The 26,686-nt window shown below is 40.5% G+C and overlaps 1 protein-coding gene across 9 annotated transcripts in view; it reads left to right on the top strand.

The window, feature by feature from the left end:
- Positions 1-7,624: 7,624 nt before the first annotated feature.
- The window catches only part of dmxl2 (Dmx-like 2), a 139,447-nt gene continuing 120,385 nt past the window's right edge, over positions 7,625-26,686 (top strand). For all 9 annotated transcript variants that reach the window (XM_060853085.1, XM_060853086.1, XM_060853087.1 and 6 more), the window contains exon 1: positions 7,625-7,988. In XM_060853085.1, the coding sequence (XP_060709068.1) occupies positions 7,902-7,988 (87 nt within the window). In that variant the 5' untranslated portion in view covers positions 7,625-7,901. The remainder of the gene's footprint in view (positions 7,989-26,686) is intronic.

Here is a 26,686-nt window from a genome sequence, read left to right on the forward strand (position 1 = left end):
CTGCCTTCTTCACCCTTTGGACTGAAGCAGCTTCCTCCTGCATTCCTAAAGAGCTTGATCCTTTAAACCTGACCCATCAAATAATGGGAAGGGGAAAACTTGCGTTCCAAATTTCAGACCATCAAAAATCTTAAAATAATTGACAGAGAATGCATGAATCACTTTCTGAATTGCAAACTCTTTTGTGTTGACAAATATGGCAGTCAACTTATTTTTATTTTTTCAAGTGTCTCTGATAAAGCCAGGATTTTTGCCCATCCCTAGTTATCCTTGAGCATCTGATAGTGAGCCATGTTCTTGAATCACTGCAGTCCATTTAATGAACATAAAACATAGAACAGTACAGTACAGTACAGGCCCTTCTGCCCTCAATGTTGTGCCGGTCTTCCATCCTATTCTAAGATCAGACTAACCTACGTACCCTTCATTGTACTAACTTCCATGTGCCTATCCAAGAGTCGCTCAAATGTCCCTAATGTATCTGACTCCACTACTACTGCTGGCAGTGTATTCCATGCACTCACCACTCTCTGAGTAAAGAACCTACGTCTAACAACTCCCCTAAACCTTCCTCTAATTACCTTAAAATTATGTCCCTCATGATAGACATTTCCGCCATGGGAAAACATCTCTGGCTATCCACTCTATCTATGTCTCTCAACATCTTGTACACCTCTATCAGGTCACTTCTCATCCTTCTTCACGCCAATGGGAAAAGCCCTAGCTCCGTCAACCTTTCTTCTTAAGACATGCCTTCCTGGTGAATCTCCTCTACACTCTCTCTAAAGCCTCCATATGTTTACCATAATGGGGTGACCAGAACTGAGCACAATATTACAAGTGTAGTCTAACCAGGACTGTAGAGATGCAGCATAACCTTGCAGCTCTTAACCTCAATCCCCCTGCTAAGGAAAGCCAACACACCATATGCCTTCTTAACCTGATCAGCCTGGGTGGTAAGTTTGAGGGTAGAAAATTGCAATTCTTCGAAGTTTTGGCACAGCTGCACAAAGCAAAATTCCACAAATGACAGTAAGGTCAACGGTGCCAGAAATGCTCCTTTGGTCATTTCCTAATAGGTGTAGGTGTGATTTGGAGACAATGGGGATAATCATCTGTAGTTTGAAAGCAGCACTCCTTGATCTGTTGGCCACTTGTGGGGAATCACTGAAAAATCTGAGGGAGACAGATTGGAGCATTTACTTCAAAGCTAAATATTGCGGATGTTGGAAATCTATACAAAGGCAGACAATGCTGGAGAAACTCAGCAGGTCTGACAGCATCTGTGGAGAGAAAAACAGAGATAACAATTCAAATCTTTTATGATTTCTTCAGAACTATGTAATATTTTCTTGATGTTGAAAGGGTAGAAGGTATAGATGGAGAAACTGATCTTATTGTCAATATCTAAGATGTAGTTGTATGGGACTTTGGATTATTAGATACAGTTCGGGGAATCAGAATAGATGTATTGACCTCGGAAGAGTTACAAGATAGGTGCATCATAATCTTACAAGAACTTTAAAGGTTAAATTATAAGACAATTTTAGACAAGCCTGATTATTTTCCCTTGAGTTTAGAAATTTAGGGGATGATTTAATTGACATTTAATTTAATAACATAGGCCCTGTTACAAAAAATTATGTTTATTTCAAAAATGAAGATTTATTGAGTGGTCTGAAACCACATGGTAAGATTGAAAAGGCTAAACAAGATAATTTAAACAACAAGTGTTAAAATGGCTGAGGATTTATATACTGTATTCTGCATGATAAAATGTTGTCTCGTTTCTTCTTAAACAAGTTAGACAACTCCAACCAAAATGCTATGAATGAATTTGTTAGGTGTCCCACAATACCAAAGTGGTCAAATCAATACAAACACAAGCCGTTGTCAAAACAGTCCCAACTTTATTAGGAACAAAGTTACAATGACCTTTAATATTAAACATACTATCTCTAATTGTATTTGACCCTTTAAGGTTATAATACTTTCTGAGTTTCTTGTAGATTTATGTCACTTTCTCTCTCTGGCTCTGAGTCTGTAAAGCTGCTTCCTTCCTCTGTCTGTGTGGATGGTCATCTCTTCTCCGCCACTTGCTACACTGCTCTCCTCAGAATATTCCAAGAGAAGTCTGCAGGTGTACCCTGTTTTTATACATTTTAGATGGGTTTCTGGAACTTTCTATAGTTCTGGCTAATCAGGGAGATATACTTTGAATAGTTTGAAACAGAATCAATCATTTGGAATGGCTTGCTACTTTGTGTTGCCTCTTTGTGTAGACAAGGTAGGAGGCTGAAAGAACACAGCAAGCCAGGCAGCATCAGGAAGTGCAAAAGTCGAAATTTCAGGTGTAATCCTTCTTCAGGACTTGGGGTGGGTGTGGGGGAGCTGCAGATAAAGTGGAGGTGGGGGCAGGGTGGTGAATTGGGGATAGGTGAAGATAGGTAGAGGGTACAACCTGGTTGGTCAATGGTCAATGTGACTGTGGCAGCATGATGCTTAACTTCAGGATCAGTAGGATGTACCATGGATCAATGTCTGTATTGAGAGCTTGCTGCAGCATGTGAAAGCAAGATGCACAATTAAATGAATGCTCGTTCCTTTTTCTTTTAATTATAAGAAAATCTGTCTGTGTCTTTTACAGTTTAACGGTTGATCATTCACTAAACTGGTGTTCAAATTATTTGAAAAACACGTGGACACAACAATGTACAGAAACTATTTATTTTTGTGAGATATCCAGAACAACAGTGGGCTATGCTAAAATTAGAGTTGGGGTGCTTAAATTTGAAATCAGGATTGTTTTTTTTCCACAGAAAAGATAGTGGAATGCTGGAACTCCCCAAAAAGACATAGGGCAGACCAATTGAAATTTCAAAAGCAGATTGATTTTTTTACTTGGAAAGGGAGTCAAGGGCTGTAAGACAAGGGCTTGTGAATGGAGGAGAGATGCAGATTCACCATGTCCAATTTATAATTTTTACTATTGGTAACAGAAGAAATCTTCATTAATACATTTATACAGGAATTCTTAAACCATTAAATACAGCTCAGTCTCAGGGCTAAGTTTGTCAACGCCTGCAATGTATCATCAGGCACCACACGATACTTCTCTCTGAAAGGCAAACATTCAATCTAATTGAGACTTAAGGTTGAGAAACAACAATGGTACTTAAATAAGAGAGGTCAACCAACAGAGTATCATGTAAAACAGAGAATGTGCATTTCTTTATGCAATTAGATACATAAAATATTGCTTGTAACTCTCTATCGGAGTGTCAACTCATAGAACTTGTCCTTGGATGTATTGTGTGGCGGAAATATATGGTACAAATTTAAAGATAGAAATTTTTATCTGTTGCTTGAAAAGCTGACTTGGCCTGCCTTCTCACAACCAATCACAGGAGTTGTTTGGTTGAAGCAGAAGAACAATGGACGATTCCAATTCTTTACATAAAAGTCGGATTTAATTCACAAACGTCACATGGATTGACCAGCAGGGGCCCAACCAAAAAGTTCACGATTGAAGAAATAATTCTGGGTTTTTAAGGAATGCACATCAATTTATAGCATTCACTCCTGTAATTAACCTGAATGGTCTCTCAGAAAATTATCCTCAGTGGTCAATAGTTTTAACATCTTACATGCTATTGTTGCAATGTTTGGGAGAAGATTTGTAGCTCGGGTGCTCGTTGTTGTGGTTCTGTTCGCCGAGCTGGGAGTTTTTGTTGCAAACGTTTCGTCCCCTTTCTAGGTGACATCATCAGTGCTTGGGAGCCTCCGGTGAAGTGCTTCTGTCATGTTTCCTTCGGCATTTATAGTGGCTTGTCTCTGCCGCTTCCGGTTGTCAGTTGCTGTCCGCTGCAGTGGCCGGTATATTGGGTCCAGGTCCATGTGTTTATTGATAGAATCAGTAGATGAGTGCCATGCCTCTAGGAATTCCCTGGCTGTTCTCTGTTTGGCTTGCGCTATAATAGTAGTGTTGTCCCAGTCGAATTCATGTTGTTTGTCGTCTGTGTGTGTGGCTACTAGGGATAGCTGGTCGTGTCGTTTCGTGGCTAGTTGGTGCTCGTGGACGCGGGTTGTTAGCTGTCTTCCTGTTTGTCCTATGTAGTGTTTTGTGCAGTCTTTGCATGGGATTTTGTACACTATGTTGGTTTTGCTCATGCTGGGTATCAGGTCCTTTGTCCTGGTGAGTTGTTGTCTGAGCGTGGCTGTTGGTTTGTGTGCTGTTATGAGTTTTAGTGGTCGCATTAGTCTGGCTGTCAGTTCAGAAATGCTCCTGATGTATGGTACTGTGGCTAGTCCTTTGGGTTGCGGCATGTCCTCATTCCGTTGTCTTTCCCTTAGGCATCTGTTGATGAAATTGCATGGGTATCCGTTTTTGGTGAATACCTTGTATAGGTGTTTGTCTTCCTCTTTTTGCAGTTCTGGTGTACTGCAGTGTGTTGTGGCCCTTTTGAATAGTGTCCTGATGCAACTTCGTTTGTGTGTGTTGGGGTGGTTGCTTTCATAGTTCAGGACTTGGTCTGTGTGTGTGGCTTTTCTGTATACCTTTGTGCTGAATTCTCCGTTCGGTGTTCTCTGTACCATCACATCTAGGAATGGGAGCTGGTTGTCCTTTTCTTCCTCTCTCGTGAATCGGATTCCTGTGAGTGTGGCATTGATGATCCGGTGTGTGTTCTCTATTTCTGTGTTTTTAATGATTACAAAGGTGTCGTCCACATATCTGACCCAGAGTTTGGGTTGTATTTGCTGTAAGACTGTTTATTCTAACCTTTGCATTACTGCTTCTGCTATGAGTCCAGAGATGGGTGAGCCCATGGGTGTTCCATTGATTTGTTCGTTTATCTGGTTGTTGAATGTGAAGTGTGTTGTGAGGCACAGGTCCAGTAGTTTAAGTATGCCGTCTTTGTTAATAGGTTCAACGTCCTGTTGTCTGTTCTGTCTGTCCAGAAGGTTGGATATTATCTTTCTGGCTAGGGTTTTGTCAATAGAGGTGAATAGTGCTGTTACATCGAATTAAACCATGGTTTCTTCCTTTCTATATTTCTGATGATGTCCAAGAATTCTTGTGTTGACTGTATAGAGTGTCTGGATCCACTGATCAGGTGTTTCAGTTTCTGCTGTAGCTCTTTAGCCAGTTTGTGTGATGGTGTCCCTAGTTGTGATACTATGGGTCTGAGAGAGATGTCTGGTTTGTGTACTTTAGGTAGTCCACAGATAGGTAGTCCATAGAATCTGGACTATTTGTTGCAATACAAAACACAAATTGAAAATACACGCTCATAAAAAAATCAATTTTCTGGCACAATTAACCTTTCATTTAAATGAACAGGTTGTACTCATTTATCAAGCTCCAACCTATTGACTGATTTTCTAATAAAATAAAAACTCTGATGCTCTTTTTCAGTTGCAGAGCGCAGAAAGGGGAGAACTATGATAATAGTTCTCTTCTTTTTAATGTTGCCTCTGTTTTAAGGGTCTTCCGAACTGAGGTAAGGAAGTGAGCAAATGGAACATTTGTATAAGCACAAGAAAATGAGGGGGGCAATATAAGTGCACCTCATTTTCCTTTTTAAATATAGGTTGGGTGTTTATAGTAGAGGTGTTTGAAGACATTGTTGACAATCTTTACACCCATCCATTACACATTGGAAGGTCTTAGAGGTTATGCTAATAACTGAAACCTGGAAATCTAGGTAGGGTCATGCAAGGCAGAGCACAATCTCCATGTACAGAGAGAGGAGTATAGAGGGCAAAAATGTTTCTAATAACTTTAGCAAAGCAATACAGCCATTTGTACAAACATAGAAACTAGGAGTACAAATAGTCCATGCAGCCCTTCGAGCCTACTCCACTACTCAATATGATCATGACTGATCTTCTATCTCAATGCAATATCCCTGCTTTCTCTCCTTCATGCCCTTAAAATCTAGAAAATTTCCCATCTCTTTCTTGAATATATTCAGTGACTTTGCCCCCATAGCCTTCAGTGGTAGAGAATTCCACAGATTCATTCCTCCTTTAGTGAAGAAATCTTTCCTTATCTCAGTACTAACTGGTCTACCCGATATCCTGAGTCTACAACCCCTTGGTCTAGAAACCCCAACCAGGGAAGACATCCTCCCTGCATATCAGCTGTCCAGTTCGATTCCCTCTCATTCTCCTAAGCTCTAGTAAATACAAACACAGTCAAAACAATTTCTCCACATATGACAGTCCTGCCATCCCTTGTATCAACCCATTGAACATCTGTTGCACTCCTACTTTGGCAAGTACAGTATATGCTTTGTTAGGTAGGGACACCATAACAGCACATCAAGGTCCAGTATAGCTGCAGTAAAACATCTCTCCTTCTGAATTTAAAACTTTTGCAATAAGCAACTGCCTGTCTACTTTCATTTATTAGTGTACAAGGACACCAACATCCTTTTCTATATCTCCACTTTTTAATTTGTCACCATTTAGATAATATTCTTCTTTTCTGTTTTTCACACCAAAGTATATAACTTCACATTTAACTACATGGTAGGAGGATATGTGACATTACAATGGTGGGCTTAGTTGAAGCCAAAATGAGATTAGCCACGATTATATTGAATGGCAGAGCAAACTCAAGGCACTGAATTGCCTAATCCTGCTCCTAGTTTTTCTGTTGGTGCAGTCTAAAAATTAGGGCCAGACCATTCAGGAGGGATCATGTCATAGATTCCTATGGAAACAGACCATTCGATCCAAGTCGTTCAGGCTGACCAGCTATCCAAAATTAATCTAGTTCTATTTGCAAACATTTGGTCCATATCAGCACTTTTATATTTAAAGCACGGTAGATGTTTGGAACTTTCTTCCACAAATGGCAGTGGATACTGGATCAGTTGTTTGTTTTAAATCTAAGACAAATAAATTTTCTGAGGGTCACTCAATCCAAAATGCTAACTCTGATTTCTCTCCACAGACGCTGCTAGATCTTCTCAGCTTTTCCAGCAATTCCTGTTTTTGTTTCTGATTTACAGCATCCACAATTCTTTTGATTTTTATTTTTCATAGATAAGTATTTGTTAAACAAAGGTGTTAAGGGACATGGACCAAAGGTGGGCATATGAAGTTAGGGCACAGATCAGCCATCATCTCATTGAATGCAGAACACATCGAGAGCTGAATCATTTCCTCCTGTTCTTGGCAAGGCAACATAGCCATTAGTAAAAGGGAGAGGAACAAAGTGAGCTAAAACATTTTTGGTGGCTTGAGCAAGACAGTTGTGGAATGGATTAATGGGTAATGAACAAATTAGGAAAGAGAAGGAAATCCCATTTCCACCGAGGTAAGGTACATTAAAGAAAAATCTGTTGAGAGGAAATATTGGTGCCTGTGAAAGCGCAGTGGCCCCAGAACAGACTGTCTTGAGAATTGCAGTCAAAGCAACTAAAGGGCCACAGGGACTCATGCGATAAAAAGGTTACTCCAGAGAGCGGGCCGCCGAGGGGTGACGTCAGCCGCAATGACGTCACCCCACCCGTGAAGGTGAAAGAGCCGGACACACCACAAGAGCGAGCTCGTGGGCAGCGGGCGCGAGCGTCGGCGGGAGGGAGCGAGCGAGCGTCGGCCGCGCATGCCTGGCAGCGCCGAACGATCCGGGCATTTTAAAAATAAACCGAAGCGGCGGCGCGGGCGTTCGGACAGAGCGCGAGAGGAAGGAGGGAAGGGAGGACGGACGGACGGACGGACGGACGGAAAGCGGCGCCGCCTTCCCAGTAGGGGAGAAAGAAAGAGGGACTCTTCTCCCCACCCTGGTAGAATAATAAGATATCATTCAGGCGCGTGTGAAACGATGTTTTGAAGTCCGGAGGCGGGCCGGATCGGATCGGGACCTGGTCGGGGCTGCCGTGCCCGGGAAGATGCATCTCCATCAGGTGCTGACCGGAGCTGTCAACCCCGGGGACAACTGCTACTCGGTCGGGGGCGTCGCTGACATCCCGTTCACGGTGAGTGTCTGACTGTCTTGTCTGTCTGAGGGGGCGGGGTGGGGGTGGGGTGCAGGGGAATCATTGGCTCCGATGCATTGCGGCTGCAGACCCGACCCTCGAAGTCATGTCACCCGCAGCCGGACCGGGGGGGCGAATAAAGGGTGGGGGTGGGGGGGGAGTGTGGTTTCAAATTTTCACATAAAACTCCCCACCCCCGTTCCGGAATCAATGCACCCTCGACTGTCAGCCGGCGATGGTGCAGCAGGCCCTCTGACCGTAACGGGGATCACTGGAGGTGCACTGAAGCTTGAATTAACTTGTGTGTCTGCAGCATTGGTACGGCTGGTGCATGCCTGGCCGCTGTTAGCTTTAATTCTCACTAAGTAGGTGGGTTCCACTGCAGCCACAGCTAAATAATGAGAGACTGGATGGTTAATAAAGGGAACTGTAAATAGGATAACTGTAAATTCGATTAGTTCAATCTGTTCTTTGTAATGTTGAGACATGCAATGTGTGTGTGTGTGTATATATGAACGACATGACAAATTGTACAGGTACCAAAGATTTATTTCTATGAATAAAGTATATTTTGAAATGTTAAAAAAAAGCTTTAATTCTCCCTAAAAAAAAATAAGCAGATCGAAGAAGCGAGAGTGCAATTGCTCAGTTATCTCTCCCACCCCAAAGCTGTCATGATTCTGGTGACAAACCTGGAGCGTCAGCACAAATACACATTTTCCCCGTTCTGTGCTTGGAATCCAACCTTGGTTTTGCAAAAGCATTGTCTAAAATTCTAATTTCTTTGCCGTGGTAGGGCTTGGCTAATGTTGCACTGTTGCTTCTTTTTTGCTGATTGCTGGCTTGATGGCATTAATAAATCATGGTGCTGAAACTGGCTGTCTGTCGCTGGTGTCCTTCAGAATTTCCAACAGGTTTCCATTCAGTTGCTTGCAATTGGGGTTTTGCGCCCTTGCAAGGGCAGTAGTGCGTGTAGATTCAGATCCATGCTGATGCTTTGGAAACTACAGGATGCACGATGACTGTTTACAACCAATTGGACGGGAATGCGAGAGAAAATTCGATCGTCCGGTGCAAACCCATCGATATCGACCTCCCATGACTGTTGCAATTAATAAGTGCGGAACGGAAACGAACCAGCTGCACAGACTCAATAAAGATCTGTAATCGCTTTGGTTCATTTCCCAGGATTTTGCAATGTAAATTACTGTACACAGTACTTGAAATGCTGAATAATTCCTTCCTATAATGATGCTGTTATACTGAGGCCATTCGGCCCTTCGTTCCTGCTCTGCCATTCCACAAGATCCCGTCTGAGCTGATTTTAATCTCGCTCAGCATTCCTGCATATTCCCAATAATTTCTCATTCGTTTGTAGAATCCATCCACGTTTACCTTAAAATGTTTATTTAAAGATTTTTCATCCACCGACTTTTGAGGAGGGGGAGTTACAAAGACGCTCAAAGTATTTTCTCCGCTGCATCAAATAGGCCACCCCAGTCCTAGATTCTTCCACAAGAAAAATATCTCTTCCATGTCCACCCCATCAAGTTCGCTCAGGATCTTCTATATTTTAAATCAGTCACCTCTGACATATTTAAACTTCAGAAGATACAGCCATAGCTTTTTCCTCACAAGGCAAGCCACTCATTCCAGGTAGTAGTCCAGTCAACCTTGTCAGAACTGCTTCTAATGCGTTAACATCCTTCTGTGAGTATGGTAACTGGCACTGTATATAGTATTCCAGATGCAGTCACACTAATGCAGTGTATAACTGAAATGTAATCTTCCTACTCTTGCATTCATTGCCCTCTCAATAAAAAAACATTCTATTAGGTTTCCTGATTACTTGCTGTATCTGCGTAGTACTTTCTGTGATTCATGCGCTAGCTCTGCTCATGTTGAGCTCTAAATTGTTTTTTGCTGGAAAAAAATGCCACTTCTTATAATTTGTAGCATTTGAATTATGTTGTAGGTTTTTTCTGATTTTAAGTGTCAGCTCTGTTGTATTGAGATCAAGGTTCAAACTTAAGTACATATTTAAGGTTAACATTCCTACACAGTATTGTATATGAACTCCTTTCCTTTCCCACTGACTTCATCCCTCTCCCTGTTAACTGGCGAAGGTAGAAGCAGGCTTGTTGCAGCTGTGGTGCCATGTTTGACCTCAAGAGGGGTTTCTAATCATTTTGCTGTCGCTGATACTACCTATTTCAAATGGCATTGTCCATTTTAGCTAATGTACTGCTCCCTTTGTAACCTCTTGACTTGACTATTTCAATGCATTCCTGATTGATCTTATGATTTTATTTTACTGTATGTAACTTTGAGGTAATTCCTGTGTCCTAATGTGCATCAAAATCCATTTGCCCGCATCTTTATTCACTGACCTACATTGATGTCCAGTTAAGCAATATCTCTATTTTAACATTCATTTCATTGGTTTCATGTCTTTTCTCTCTTTCTCCCTATGTGGAAATCTCCATTTCTATATTTCTTTTTCTTTCTTTATACCTGCTTTGGCCATTTTTATCTTTCTGTAGTTTCTTGCCAATTTTGTTTTATAATGTCTTTTTTAAGTGCTTTGGATGTTTTGCCACATTCAAGAGCAAATAAGTATAAATTGTTGATGAAGGGTATTTTGGAAAATCCATGAAACTAAGGTTTTGTCTGTTAGATCAGCTGAACTATATGGAGAAAAGCACAGGGTTCCCATATATTTGATCTGTCTACAACAGCAGCATCCGTCTCCTGTCCAAATAAAATCCAACCCACTGAAATAGCATTTGGCAAGGTTATTCTCAGTCATCAGAAAAATTCATCTACAGTGCTAGCAGGTGGCACTAGCTTATCCACAGTGTGCTCATTGATGCTCAGTTTTCTCAATTTGAGTTCTGCTAAGGAGTTCTGGCCCCAGAATTCATCATAGCCTTGGTCCATTGATTTAAATGAGTTGTATTCAGAAGTAGGGGCCATTTTCCTCGACACCAAATCAACTTGACTACAAGGAGTCCTAGGAAAAACTGAAATTAACTAGAAAACTTTTCCATTGGCTGGAAACCTGGAACAAAAGAAGATTGCTATGGTTAGTAGAGATCCATCATCTCAGCCCAGGCATTTCTGTAGAAAATTCTTACAGCAACATGTATAGGCCTATCTATTATAAATGGCTTCATCGGTTACTTTTTCTCTTTCATTAGTCAGAAGTCGGACTGTTTGCAAATAATAAATGTTAATCTCCATTTGCAATTCATCAGTGCTGAGATACAGTAAGATCTGCAGAGCATTTGGTCTTGGCTGATAAGAGCCAAGTAATTATTTATGGAATTCATTGCCACGGAAGTCTAAGGAGGCCACGTCATTGAATATATTTAAGACTGAGATAGGTAGGTTCTTGAGTATCGTGGGGATCAAGCCAAGAAAGCGGGAGAAACGTATCAGCCATGATTGAATGGTAGAGCAGAGTCGATGGGCTGAATAGCCTAATTTCTGCTCCTGTGTCTTATGGTTTTAATATTTGTTTGACACAAGTGCCAGGCAATGGCCACCTCCACAAAAGACAGCAAAACCAACCCTCTATGTTACTCAATAATATTATCATAACACTGTTAACACAGCAGCTACATTAACACCAAAGCTAATACAACAGGTCAGAAGCTGGGTATTCTGTAGCAAATGATTTACTTCCTGATTCAAAAATCCCTTCAACGAGCTACAAGCCACACATCAGTAATGTGATGGCATTACTTTTGATTTGCCTAGTTGCGTGCAACTGCAACACTAAAATGGAATAACATTCAGCTTAAAGTGATCCACTTGATCAGCACCCCATCTGCCAGATTAAACATGCATTCTCGCAAACACCAAAGTTTACTTAATTGTTGTAAATGCATGGCAGGACTGGCAGCATCTGTTGAGAGAGAAACTAAGTTAGTGTTTGAGATTATTGACTTTCAGTCAAACTTAAGGAAGATCAGGGACTTGAAATGTTAATTCCGTTTCTCTCTCCGCAAATTCTTCCTGAATATGTCCACTGTTTTTTGTTTTTGTTTCAGACTTAGAGTAGATGCTGGATTTTGCATTGTTCCTCATTTTGGTAAAGCTATGATCAGCATCAAAGTGTGTTGTAACAGTGGGATTTCCTCCTATCAATGTTTGTCACAAACTCTTGGCCCTAATCATTGGCTCCACGTCTTTCCTTTGTTACTGCGGAGTCTGAACCAACTGTTTGCAGCAATTAACCCAGAGCTGAACTTCTGACTCTATATCTTCTGCATCAGCAAAGCAACAATAAGTTTTATTTACATAGCATTTTCAACAAAATTAAAAGCCCCACGCCACTTCAAAGAAGCCATTTTTTAATGCATGACTTTGAAACACCGAGATAGTTGGACAGATGACCAAAAAGCTTAATTTTAAAAATGGACTATCTTAAACTAGGAAGTTAAGTTGTGGTATAGAGGTTTAGGGCTGGTGGCATGCCTACCAAATCACAGAGTGACTATACAAGATGTACAAGAGGCTCGCATTAAAGGAGCACATATCCCAGGGTTATTGGGCTACAGATGGTAACACTGATAGGGAAGGGCCAAGCTATGACAGGATTTGATCTGATTTTATTTACTATTGTCACATGTATCATGATACAGTGAAAGTTGCCTGGCAAACCATACCTTACATAAGTACATAAGGAATATAATATTTGTTTCTTGGAAGAGAGTATAACCTGGTGGGAAGGGGTCTTTGATTACTTTAGCTGCTTTCCCAAAGCAGGGGGAAGCAAAGACGGAGTCACTGGAAGGGAAGCTGGTTTGTGTGATGGGTTTGGCTGTATTCACAAATCTTTGTAATTTCTTGTAGCTTGGGCAGAACAGATAGATGGCAACATAGAAAGCATTCTATAAAAATTGATAAGATTCATTGTGGGCATGCCAAATTTCTTTAGCCTTCTGAGAAAGTGGGACATTGGTGTGTTTTCTTGATATGAATTTTAAGGTGAATACAGTTTTTAACCAGAAGTCAGTTAAGGTTAACTGGCACAGATGGTATAGGTGCATCGCATTTGGAATAAGTTAGGACATGGCAGTAATGTGTTGGCTGACCTCTAGTTTGTTTGATAGATTGTGGGATCCCAACCTGGAGTGCTTTAGAATAGGCGACAGTGAGGACTGCAGACGCTGGAGATCAGAGACGAGATTAGAGTGGTGGTGGAAAAGCATAGCAGGTCAGGCAGCATCTGAGGAGCAGGGAAATCGACATTTCAGGCAGGAGCCCTTCATCAGGAATGAGGCCCTTCACCAGGCCTGACGTGCTGTGCTTTAGAATAGTTAAGTTTGGAGTTAACAAAAGCTTGGATGAGAGTTTCCAAAACTGAAGAGCTGTGGCAGGTGCAGAGACAGATGATGTTATGGAGGTGAAAATAAACCATCTTAGTATGTTTCTGAAAGCCCATATCAGAGTAACGCCAAGATTGCTAACAGGCTGGTTGAGACTTGTATAGTTGCCAAGAAGAGTAATAGCGTGGAAAGTCAAAAGCAAAGACAATGTTTTCAGTCTACCAAATATTGGAAAAAAATTCTGCTTATCCAGTACTGGATTTTGGATCAGCAGTCTGATCATTTAGACACAAAAGGAGGAAAGCGATGATGAGATAAAACTAATATCATTGGTACACATGGAAACGGACATGTCTCCCATGATTTCTCCAAGTAGCATTGTACAAAAGAGAAATCGGAAGTGTCTTGTGTTTGAGCACAATGGAGGCAACAATTCAGAAATGGGAAGCAAAGTCATTGATAGCATTTCTTTAGCTAAGAATGGAACCAGGTAAGTACAATTCCATCCAGTTGCATGACAGTAGTAAATATGATGGGACAAATATATCAAGGGCTGTAGACAGGTTGAGAAGAACCAGAAAGAATAGTCATCCTTTAGCACTTTAATGGAGAATGTAATTCATAGTTTTAAGAACTGTTTTGGTTCTGTGGGAAGAATGGAAACCTAATGAGATGCATTCAAAAATGGCACTGCTGAAAAGATAGGCACAAATCTGGGAGGCAACAACAAATTCATGGACTTTGGATAAGCAAGGGAGATTGGAGATGTTGCCATAGTTTACAAGGGCTGAAGAGTCAAGGGTCTTATTTTGCGGAGAAGTGTGAATACTGCAGATTTGAATTTGAAAAGATTGACCATCATCCTTTCACCTGTATCTTTGTTTATCGCTTCCCTTCCTCCATCTTGACTCCTCAATTGCTGAAACCAATGTCCACACTCATGTGAAGTTCCTTGGAATATTTTACGACATTGAAAATGATATACAAATGCAAAATTGTTATTTCTGCGGAATACTAAACATGGACCTACATTTTAAATATTGAACTGTGTTTCAGCTGATCTGAGTCAGGCAGATGGGAAACAATTGGTTTCCATGACCTTAATGAAGATAGGAGAAAACTAACTGACTGTTGAAACATGAATGTGGACAATGAAAAATGACATGGTTGCACGCTGTATTCATACTTCCCTATGGTCAAATAATCTGTCAATAGTCATGCTACTTCAGTGAAGACTGCTAGTGGGAGAGCAAAAAAAAGGAAGAGACTGTTTAATTTGAATAAATCAGAGTACATTGATGTAAAGTTCAGAAAGTTTTCATTGTGGTGACAGTACTAAATCTGGACATAATTCAAAGTGAAAACTTGCATATTAATATTAAATAATTAACTCCTTTGGGTTATAAATCATGCTATCTGTTCTGAAAATAATTTTGGGCTGTAGGTTTTCTACCATACAGCTTTGAAGTATTCCTTGAGAATCTTTTGAGTTTTTTTTTCCTGTCTATACTAATTAAAAGATAAGAAGCATCCTTGAAGGAGGCAAATTGTGTATCAGTGACTTCTGCTTAAACTCCATAATGCTATGTTGTGAAGTTAGAATTTTACTTTTGCACAAAAGTTTGAGAGTTACTCAATACAATTCATTATTTAAAATGGAACAATGGCATCAGATGCTTCAAAACTGTGATACTCCATTCCTTAGTTCATTGTATTTTGCTGGTTTGATTATATTTCTCCAGTTTATTGTTCTGCTGGGCTGCCAAATCCAGTTGCCCAAAAATTATTATTTAATAATTTTTAAACATACAGCGACACACAGAAAGTTATCCAGTTTTAAATATAGTTTAGCATTACAAATTATGTACTCTACTATGGATGTGATGGTGGCATAGAAGTGATTGCTATGGTCTAGAAGGTCCACGTTCAAGTCCCACTGAAGATGTGACATAATATGTCCAAACAGATTGTTTTAAAATAGAAACCTCAACTTCATTGTTACTATAAAAGTTTGTCTCTCATCTTTCACAATACTATTTTTAATAATTGGAACAATGTGATAGTTTCAGAGTTTCCAGGGTCAAAATTTTAACTTCGAACTGGGTGTAGGTTTAGCATAGCAATCTGATTCCCGCCTCCAAATTCCTCATTTATCTCATGTGTGTTAGGCTATTTAAGCACCAGCCCCTCGAGATATGTAACTTATCAATTTTTTTTTAGCACATATAAGATTGCTATCAAAAAGTTGAACAGCAATAAAGTCAATCAAGTCACTTGGCATTGACCCAGGTTTCTAAAACAACAAGGGCCTACTCTATCCAGTTGATCATTAACATCATCTGGGGCTTGTGTCAGAACTTAGTAGCTATCTGATAGTCAGATGTAGTAATCCTCAGATGAATCATGCCAGACTTTTCCAGTATAACCATGTTCTGATTCTGTCCCACAAGGAGGACAGTCTGATCAGTGCAGCTGCATTGAGTTATGAGGGAATGTCCCGGAAGCCTCCGAATTGAATCAAACCCCATGGAAACAAATTAATGAAATTGAGTCTGTTTTCCTTGGAGGAGAGAAGGATAAGAGGAAACTCTATTCAAAATTGTGAGAGGTCAACATAGGATAGACTGGCAGAATTTGTTTTAGTTTGATAAAGAACAAAAGGGCATAGATTTTGTGAATGCAAAAGAAATAAATGTGATCAGTGAAGAAAATCTTCCTTGCTGTGAGTGGCTGTGATCTGGAATATTGACTGAAAGTATGGTGAAGGTAAATTTATTTGAGTATTTAAATAGAAATAATGTACAAGCAAATGGTAGAGATAGCATGTCACGTAGAATGCAAATTCCCCTTTCACCCATCAGTGTAACTGAAATAATGCTGTCCTGCAATAATACAATCAATCAACCCATTCAACAATCTCTAATTGATCCAAACAATTCATGTTCTCAAATTAGGTAAATTAATTTCACTCTATTATTCATCTGGGAATGTGGGCTTTGCTGGCTGGGCCAGAATTTATTGACCCAAATTGCCCCTGAGGTGGTAGTGAACTGCCACTGCAGTTCAACTACTCGTACTAGAGTGGAGACAGAATCCATGATTTCACTATTGGAACCAGTATCCCACGAAGATGGGGATGCTATCTTGAACTAATTGCCCAAGATTTCCATTTCTCTGACAGTGAAGAAACAACATTTCCAAATCTGATGGTTACTGGCTTGGAGGCGAATTTGCAGGTCGTGGTATTCCTGTGTATTTTCTGCCCTTGTCCTCATCGTTGGTTGGGGTCATGGGTTTGGAAGGCACTGTCTAAGGGGCTTTAGTGAATTTCTACAGAGCGTCTTGTACATAGTGCACGCTGCTGTTACAGTGTAGCGGTGTATCCAGGGGAGCATTTGTGAAGCAGGACCTAACCGTTGCCTGGCCCAATTCCATTGTTCCACTTTATTTTCAGTTTTCTGACAGCCAACTCCATTTACTTCAACTTGAACATTTGGATTGTTCACTTTTAACGTTGAACTTAAGTTTGGATACTGTGGAGTGACATAAAATCTGCCTCCTCTCATTGAACAGAAAACCTACCAACTAAATGTTTAATAAGGTTGACTTAAGTTTTTAAAAAGCCACTGACAATACACTTTAAATAAGTTTAAGTCTCCCTCGCCCTATTGGGACCTCTGTTCACAAAGTGTCTGTAGATTAGAAAATTTAGGCTGAATTTTATTGATAAAATAATCTCTCCTGATTGGGGGGAACCAGTATAATAAAACTAGGTTATAATAAACTACAACTGGAAACAGGAGTCTTTTCATGTGCCATCAACTGTACCTACTTGCAGGCATAATGTTAGAGGTTGACTGTAAGGGTTCTTGTGGTGTAGTGGCAGTCTCCCTGCCTCTGAGACAGGAGACCTGGGTTCAGTGTCACCAACACCAAAGGTGTGTAATTTCATTTCTGAACAGGTTGATCATAAAATGTAGAGGTTGGTTCTGTCATGTGGCCTCTATAGAATTTTGGGAGAAAACATTTAAGGAGAAGTTATAATTTTCAGAGAGCTTTCTTGATTGTACATCAACATTTCACATGCTTCAACTTACAAATAATATATCCACTCTTAATTATGTAGTGTTTTAATGCAGTTTGTAAGTTTTATTCCGAGCAAAACAAAAGTACTTAATGAGAATTGAATGACCTATTTTAAATTCTCTTCTCTTCATCATGATTTGGTGTATGATTACTTGTTTTTTTTCGTTGCTGCAGTTTGGGTTAATAGACAGACAGATGGCTTGGAGCAGGAAGGTGTAATCATGGAAACCATGCGTCATTAATCTGTACCATGGTTTACAAGCTTTTCAGAATTATATTTGCACTCTTGTGGAGAGAAACTAATGACTGTGGTACCTGTTCAGTTAATGTGTTAGGGCAAGAGCAAAGATTATTTTGCATGTCATAGTGAATGTATTGAAAGCAATTAGATGTCATATTTGGAATATAATTTGTGAAAAGAAATTAACTTTATTTTTCATCTCAGTATCAGTTTGTGATTTACAACTTTTTTTTTGTATTGTGAATGCTGATATACTTGGATGTCTATTTATAATGTTCTTACAACTTTAGCTGCTGCTTCCCTCAGCATGTTTGCAGTACTAACACAAAGGATATTGAATGCAGCTTCACCTCCTATGAATAGCTGACCGTGTGGCTAACAAGTTTGCTCTAGCTTAACTACACATTATTGCAGATTATCTGAAGATCTTGTGACATCTAACATTATCTCCTTTACTGCATAATGTTGTGTGCAGCATTTTGTAATGTGTACTGAAGTATTGAAGCATATCGAACTTGGAATCTGTTTTGCATACAAATATGTGTAATGAGATCTAAGCTAATCACTTAGCCTATGCAGTTTGCAGTGATTCCCAACAGACAGTAAAATGTTCTTTGATACAGTATTTTAAAAAGTATATTAAAAGAAGGAATTTTTTTTCTTTTGAATATTACAACAAGTACAATACCAAACAATTCAAACCAATGTTAAAAAACAAACCCACTAATTGCATAAGTAAATAATAACTAAGCTCAAGAAGGAAAATCTTAACAATAACAATAATAACCATAACATAGCTCAGCAAAGCAATAGCCCTCGATCATTGAGCACACAAATTTATACATATGAATATGTTCGTAGTTCCTCCCCTCTGAATACCAGATTCATCAAACAGAATTGCCATGGCTACGTAAAGGCGCTTATTTGTATGGTGGTCAAATCTGTATTCGGGTAGGTTAAAAAGGGCTCCCACGTCTTATGAAAATTCTCAGTTTTATGGTGCACCGTTCTCATAAGGAAGTCCAAGGGGATGTGCTCCATGACTGTAAGATAGCACTGAGCTTAATTGATTGCTTTTGATATCTGGGAGGCCCACTCCTCCCAGTCTGTAAGAGAACTGCGATTTAGTCAATTTAATTAGGGGCCACTTGTAATATCAGATAAAAAAAACTGAACCAGCCATTCAGTCTTCTAATTACTTCCATTTTACACTTGGGGCACATAGGGGGCACTCGCGTCTTAAAATTCGCAAGCTGTTCCGGTGTCGTGAGCCGTATTGAGTACCTTAAGTTGAATAGCCTGGATCCTATTACAAATTGAGATCTTCCTAACATTTTCCCAGATATCCTCCCACCCCTAATTCTTGAGTCCAGGTTCTGCATAGCCATTCAATGTCCTTCGAAACATTACTTCCTAACAAGTGATAGTGAGTGCTAACCGAGAGGGCACCCATAAGACCATAAGACATAGGAGTGGAAGTAAGGCCATTCAGCCCATCGAGTCCACTCCGCCATTCAATCATGGCTGATGGGCATTTCAACTCCACTTACCAGCATTCTCCCTGTAGCCCTTAGATTCTTGTTGTCTTGAGGAATTATCAACCCATAGCCTGGAGCACTCTCTTCTCCATGTCCGACTTGTAGGGGCTAGCCATCAATGTAGTCTTTTTTTGTATGAAGTCTCTAACCTGGAACTAACGAAAGAGATCTGTCATAGGTAGCTCGAACTTTTTTTTTAATAGATATTTTTATTGAAAATTTAACATATTTACAAGTTTAGAAAAATAAACAAAACTCTCAAGTACAAACATTGATATGCAATTAAATCTTAAATAATAACCAAAATTTAACAAAAGAAAAATACCGAGAGGAAAAAAACAAAACTCAACTAACTACTAATCTAACCTACAACTAACCAGAGTGTATAATTAAGTCTCTTACATTATTCAAATAAGAGAAGGAAAAAAAAACAATGGATAACACAGAAATTGGATAGTGAGATACATGCTCAGAATGTGTTAATATCAAATGTAACAAAACCTGTATTTGTGCGGGATTCCTCTCCCAAGGGGCCCCGGACCAGCCAGGTTCGCAATCTCATTTAAATAAAAGCCCTTGTTAGGATAGCCGAAATATCTGTGTTTATATAATTCAAGAAGGGCTGCCATATTTTATGAAATAATTCGGTCTTTCGGTGCACCATATTTGTAAGGAAGTCAAGGGGAATACATTCCATCATTAATCTGTGCCAATTTGAAAGTCCAGGGGAGCCCTCAGCCACCCAGTTTACCAAAATATTTTTCCTTGCACAAAGAGAGAATAGAAAATAATCTCTTCCCGTGCATATCCAGGGAGGGTAAGTTCGAAAAGCCCAAAAGGAGAGATACAGGGTCCACTTTAATTTGCTACTTTAGTCCAGTATCTACGGATCCTATGACCGGTGCATAAGCAATGTACAAGAGTACCCACCTCTCTTTTACATTTGGGACACATTGGAGATGCTCCTGCCTTAAATTTTGCCAATTGATCCGGTGCTATATGGGCCCTATGAAGTATCGTCGGCTGGATAGCCTGAGTTCTGTTGCAGATGGTGATTCTTCTGGCTTTTTCCCAAATGTCATTCCGCGTTTCTACAGAGATTTCTAGTCCCAAATCCTGATCCCATGTTTTAAGCAGATTGTCCATATTTCCCGATACTTCATGTAATAAATGATGAATAGTACTGACGGAAGATACCCTCATTGGTCGTAGCACTCCACATTCTCTATCTGACTTATAAAGACTATCTAATAACGTAGTCTTCTTCTGTATATAATTTCAAATTTGGAAGTATCAAAAGAGGTCTCCATTAGGTAATCCGAATTTCTGACGCAGCTGTTCAAAAGACATCAGGACCTCTTATTTAAGTAGGTCCCCTAAACATGAGATACCCCTGGATCTCCAGAGTTTAAAAATGGCATCTGAAAACCCTGGTTGAAATCCCCATGCTCCCACAATTGGAGCATAGGGGGATGTTTTATGTGAGCTGCACTCATTTTGCCACATTATATCCCAAGCTTTAGTTGTGTTTAGTATTATAGGGTTTTTACAGTGATCCGTAATGATTTTCCTTTTGTCTGAAAATAAAAGATTAATAAGTGGGCATTTTACTTGAGAAGCCTCGATGTCCAGCCAGATTGATTGCGGGTCAGACAAGACCCAATCAGCTATGTAACTTACTAGGGAACTTAACTGATATTTCCTAAAATCTGGGAAGTCCAATCTTCCCCTTGCCTGTGGAAGCTGTAGCTTCTTCAGCTTAATGAGGGGCCGTCTATGATTCCAGATAAAGGAACCCAGCCAGCCATATAATTTACGTAGTGCCAGCCTCAGCAGCATCACTGGAAGCATTCTCATAGGGTATAGGAGACGGGGAAGAACATTCATTTCAATTAGTGCTATTCTGTCCAGCCAGGAAATTGGAAGGTCTCCCCATTGCTGGAGGTCCTGCCTTATCCTTTCCAGTAAATGCACAAAGTTAGCCTTCTATAACTGACCAAATACTGGGGCAATAAAATGCCTAAATATAAGAAACCCTCCAGGGACCACCAAAAGAGAAAGTGGGATCCGTCCACTAAGTGGGGTATCATAGCAAGGCCACCGATTGGCATAGCCTCCGATTTTGAGAAATTAATTTTATAGCCTGAGAATGCACTAAATGTATTAATAACTTGGATTAAGCGAGGCACGGACATCAGAGGATTACTGAGAAATAGAAGAACATCATCTGCATAAAGGGTAATTTTATGTTTACTTGTACCAATCCTCGGAACCGTTATATTAGGATCAGCCCGTATAGCTTCTGCTAGTGGTTCAATTATTAGCGTAAATAACAATGGCGAGAGAGGACATCCTTGACGGCAGCCCCTACCCACACTGAAGCTATCCAAACCTAATCCATTGGTAACCACAACTGCTTTGGGTTCACTATACAATGTTGAGACCCATTTGGTAAACACCTTTCCAACACCAAACCTTTCCAATGTGTAAAACAAATATGACCATTCAACCCTATCGAATGCCTTTTCCGCGTCTAATGAGACTACTACTCCTGGTATCTTTTCCTGATGGCAGGCTTGAATCATATTCAAAACCCTTCTAATATTATCGGATGATCTACGGCCCTTAATAAACCCAGTCTGATCCTCCTTTATGATATGTGGCAATACCTTTTCTAGTCTCAATGCTAATGTTTTAGAAAGGATTTTAAAATCTACATTTAGCAAGGATATTGGTCTGTATGACGCGCAATCTTCTGGATCCTTTCCTTTTTTAAGGATAAGAGAGATATTTGCCTCTTTCAATGAAGGCGGGGACAGCCCTGACTGTATGCGTAGTTATACATGTCCATAAGTGGACCAGCCAATATTCCTGTAAATTCTTTATAGAATTCAGCTTGAAAGCCATCTGGGCCAGGTGCATTACCGCTCTGAAGTTGCCTGATTGCGTCAAGTATTTCTTGAACTGTTAGGGGAGCATTTAAGACCGATACCTGTTCTGGAGTTAGGTCCGGAAAGGTCAAATTTTTAAAAAATGATTGCATCCTCCTAGTCCTGTCTTCACCATCCTCCGATTTATATAAATCAGAATAAAGTCTTCTAAAGATTGCGTTAATCCTTTCATGATCATGAGTCAAAATATCCGTACTTTCCTAGATAGACGTGATAGTTTGAGGGGATAAGTATCTACCCGGCTTGTCGCCAAATTCATATAACCTTTGTTTTGCAAATAATATTTCCCTCTTAGCCATTTGGGTAAGCGTGGTGTTTAGAGCTGTCTTAAGGGCCGTAATCCTTTGCAATTTGATAATAGAAGGTCTATCAGGGTATGCTGTTTCAGCTGCTTTTAAGCGAGCTTCGAGCAGACGCTGTTGTTCTCCCTGTAATTTTTTCTGGGTCTCTGAATATGAGATGATCGAACCTCGTGCGTAAGCTTTGATAGTCTCCCACATCATTGATGGGTTCCTAGCCGTACCTAAATTTAATTTCTAAAAAAGTTTAAAATTCTTGAGACAAGTACTTTACAAATTTACTATCTTTCATCAGGAAGGGTCCATACGTCAATGCCGAGGGGATGTCCCATTGTTCCTCACCTTGATTTCCATATATACAGCAGCGTGATCAGAATTTGCTATACTACCTATTTTACAGGATGATATGGAATTTTAAAAAATCGATGGGGCAAAAAACATCAATTCTGGTATGACATTTTATGTGGATTGGAATGAAAAGAAAAATCTCTGCCCTGTGGATAAGACATCTCCATACATCTACTAATCCTAATTCTTTTTTCAAATCCACCAATTATTTAGATCTGGGAGATACTCCTGCAGTACTATTGGGAAGCCTATCTATTTCTGGATCCATAATACAATTAAAATCTCCCCCTATAATTGTATGACAGGCACCCAGAGCCATCAATTTTGAGAAGGCTTCTGTTATAAATTTAAAAGGATGTGCCGGGGTGCAATACAAATTTAAAAAGGTTAAGGAATCTTTGGACTCTCTTAGATAAATTGTAAGAGATAATTGATGTTGGTTTGCCTTTCCCCCATTCCGGTTTATATCCCCCCCTTTTCTTTTTTTACCTTACTGTTTAATAGTATCTTGGGGGATGTGCCGGGGTGCAATACAAAAACCATATTCCTCTCCATTTATAAGGGCTTTAATCAGAATATATCGTCCAGATTAGTCTTTGATCTGTTTTAGGATTTTGAGAGGGAAATTCTTCCAAATAAGAATAGCAACTCCCCTGCTTTTTGAGCTAAAAGAAGGAAAAAAGGCCTGATCAAATCCACCCTGTCGTAATTTCAAGTGTTCTTTATCCAACAGGTGTGTCTCCTTTAGGAGAGCTATATCAACCCTTTCCTTGAGATTTGATAATATTTTCTTCCTTTTGACTGGGGAATTACTCCCCTTGACATTCCAGGTGCACTACTTAACCGACTGATCAACCATAATCATCCGGGCAAATCCGAGACCCCTCGAGAGGGGAAACCCTATCCAGAACATCCTGAGCATGGCGCATATAAAATTCACAAAAATAAAGGCTCCCTAATACACTCACAACAGTATAATAAAAAACTATTTCTAAATAAAAAAAAATATAAAATGTATTTAAATGGAGATTTTCCCCCTTGTTCCCAGGGGGTATCACTTCCTTTTCAAAGGTCCATCGTATCCTCTCCCAACCAGTGCCCCACCCTTGACCCAGGCGCTCCTCAATAGGATGAGGAAAATTCAAATATACTACAGAGCTAGAGTTAACAGTGAGCTCCCTACCCCACCCCCACACCAACACCTGGATATATTTGGTAATGTTAATACCATGTATAAACATATATAACTATAAAATTACAACCTCAACTAGTAATAATTAAATATAGTAATACAAAATAACAAGGGAAAACAACCCCGCTCCTGGAGACAGAGGCAAAATAGAATAAGGTAACCACCTCCCCCCACCAACATTAACTAGACACCCTGGCCTAATATAGAATAATTAAAAAAAACCAAAGGGGGGGGAGAAAATTGTTAATTAGAGAACAAATAAATAAATCCCTCTCCCCACCCCCCAAGATAATATTAAACAGTAAGGTAAAAAAAGAAAAGGGGGGATATAAACCGGAATGGGGGAAAGGCAAACCAACATCAATTATCTCTTACAATTTATCTAAGAGAGTCCAAAGATTCCTTAGCCTTTCCCGGCGATCCGAAGTTATACACGGATCCTTCATGGTTAAAGCGTAGCATCGCTGGGTAGTGTAAGGAGTACTGACTATTTAGGCCCCTTAAACACTTCTTCGAATGCCTTTCTCTTTTGGACTAGAGCTGGGGAAAAGTCCTGGAATAACATGATCTTGGAATCTTTATAGATTGGGGCTTGGGGATCTTTTCCAAGATTTCTAGAGGCTTTTAAGAGTATCTGCCTCTCCTTATAGCTCTGCAGCCAGGACAGGACCGGGCGGGGGCGCTGGTTCGAGCCGGGCCCACATATTGCAACCCAGTAGGCCCATTCTACCCTTACCTGGCCTGATCCAGCCTCCAGATTTAATAGCTGTGGAAGCCACTGTTCAAGGAACGCTGTAAGCTGGCCTTCTTCTTCCCGTTTGGGAAGGCCCAGCAAACGAATATTTTTTCGACGACCTCGAGAATCGAGGTCGTCAGTGTGGTTTTCTAAGGTCCAGATTCGCTGTTTGAGAATCCGGACCTGATCCACGGCCGATTGTACTGTAATTTCGGAGGTCACGGCCTTTAGTTCCGCCCCTCGGCGCTCGATTTCCTTAATGCCTCGGTCGTGCTTTTGCAGCACGGCTGAGAGTGAGTCCCATCAACTTTGGGATTCTTCAATAAAAGCGTTGATCTTCGCATCCAGTTTGGAGATGATTTCCACAAGGCTCGCCTTGGGGCGGCTGCGGACGCCTCTGCTGCAGCTGGAGAGGGTGGGGAAGGGGTTCCTGCTTGTTGAGAGCTGTGGGCTCCCTTTCCTTTAGTCATTTTTTGCTGAAGATTAAATTGTTTAAATTCAATACTAAACAACTAATTAAATTAAACAGCTATTTTAAATGATTTGGTGAGTGTGGTGGGGGTGGGTGACCCACTTTGCCCAAGTCTTGGGAAGAGCACTGTTGACTCAAATTTGCTGGGTTGCCGCCATCTTGGATTCCCCACCCAGCTCAAATTTCTGACTCAGCTGCTCGAAGGACATCTGACCTCCCCGTCAAATAGATCTCCCAAACAGGAGATTCCTCTGGACTCGCAGAATTTAAAGCCATCGATGCCGGCTGGAGTCCCGACATTCCCACTGTGGGAGTGAAAGGAGAAGTTTTTTGTAAATTGCACTCGCCCTACTGCATCATTCTCCATGCTTTAGCTGTGTTTAGGTCAATCGGGTTTTTGCAGTGATCCATAACAATTCTCATCTTATCCATAAACAACAAATTAATGAGAGGGTATTTTGTCTGGGAGGCTTCGATGTCCTGATTGTGGATCCTAACAGGTCCATTCAGCCACAGAATAGTAAAGAACTCAATTGGTGTTTCTTGAAGTCCGGAAAATCTAGAACCCTCTTCCCCCACCACCTGCGGAAGCTGCAATTTATCCAACTTAATAGGAGGCCACCTATGATGCCAAATAGAAGATTCAAGCCAACTATAAAGCCTACACAGTACTTGCCTTAACAGCATCAAAGGGAGCATCCACGTGAAATATAATAAGCAAGGAAGAACATTCACTTTAACCAGGGCTATTCTGTCCACCCAAGATATCGAGAACTGGGGCAATAAAAAATGCCGAAATACAGAAAGCCTCCCTGTGACCACCGGAAGGAAACTGGTTCCATCCCCAAACTTGGATATACTAGTAAGGCACCCCACAGGCATGGCCTCTGATGTCATGGAATTAATTTTATACCCTGAAAACACACCAAATAGACTAATCACTCGTATTAAGCGAGGCACAGATGTCATTGGATCACTTTTAAAAAAAGGACATCATCCACCTAGAGGGTGATTTTATGCCTGCCTGACCCTACCTCTGGGGCAGTTATATTGTGGGTTCACCCAGATGATTTCTGCTAGCGGCTCGATCATCAGTGTAAATACTAGTGGCAAGAGACGGCACCCTTAACGGCAGCCTCTGCCGACAGTAAAACTGACCTTATATCATTAGTGAGAACCGCTGCTTTCGGCTCATTATACAACACTGCCACACATTTAGCAAAAACCTCTCCAAGACCAAATCATTCCATGACATAAAAGGGGTACAGCCACTCCACCTGATCAAATGCTTTCTCTGCATCCAGGGAGACTTCCAAACCCAAGATTGATCTTTGCTGGCATATTTGGACCATATTTAGTACTCTTCTAATACTGTTGCTCTAGAAATCATGGATGCATTGGTGATTATTTTCCAGAGTTCGATAGATTCAGGATCAGTTCCTGTGGATTGGAGGGTGGCTAATGATGTACCACTTTTTAAGAAAGGAGCGAGAGAGAAA

Source organism: Hemiscyllium ocellatum, chromosome 39 (assembly GCF_020745735.1).
Source record: "Hemiscyllium ocellatum isolate sHemOce1 chromosome 39, sHemOce1.pat.X.cur, whole genome shotgun sequence".
In the NCBI taxonomy this organism is placed as follows: domain Eukaryota; kingdom Metazoa; phylum Chordata; class Chondrichthyes; order Orectolobiformes; family Hemiscylliidae; genus Hemiscyllium; species Hemiscyllium ocellatum.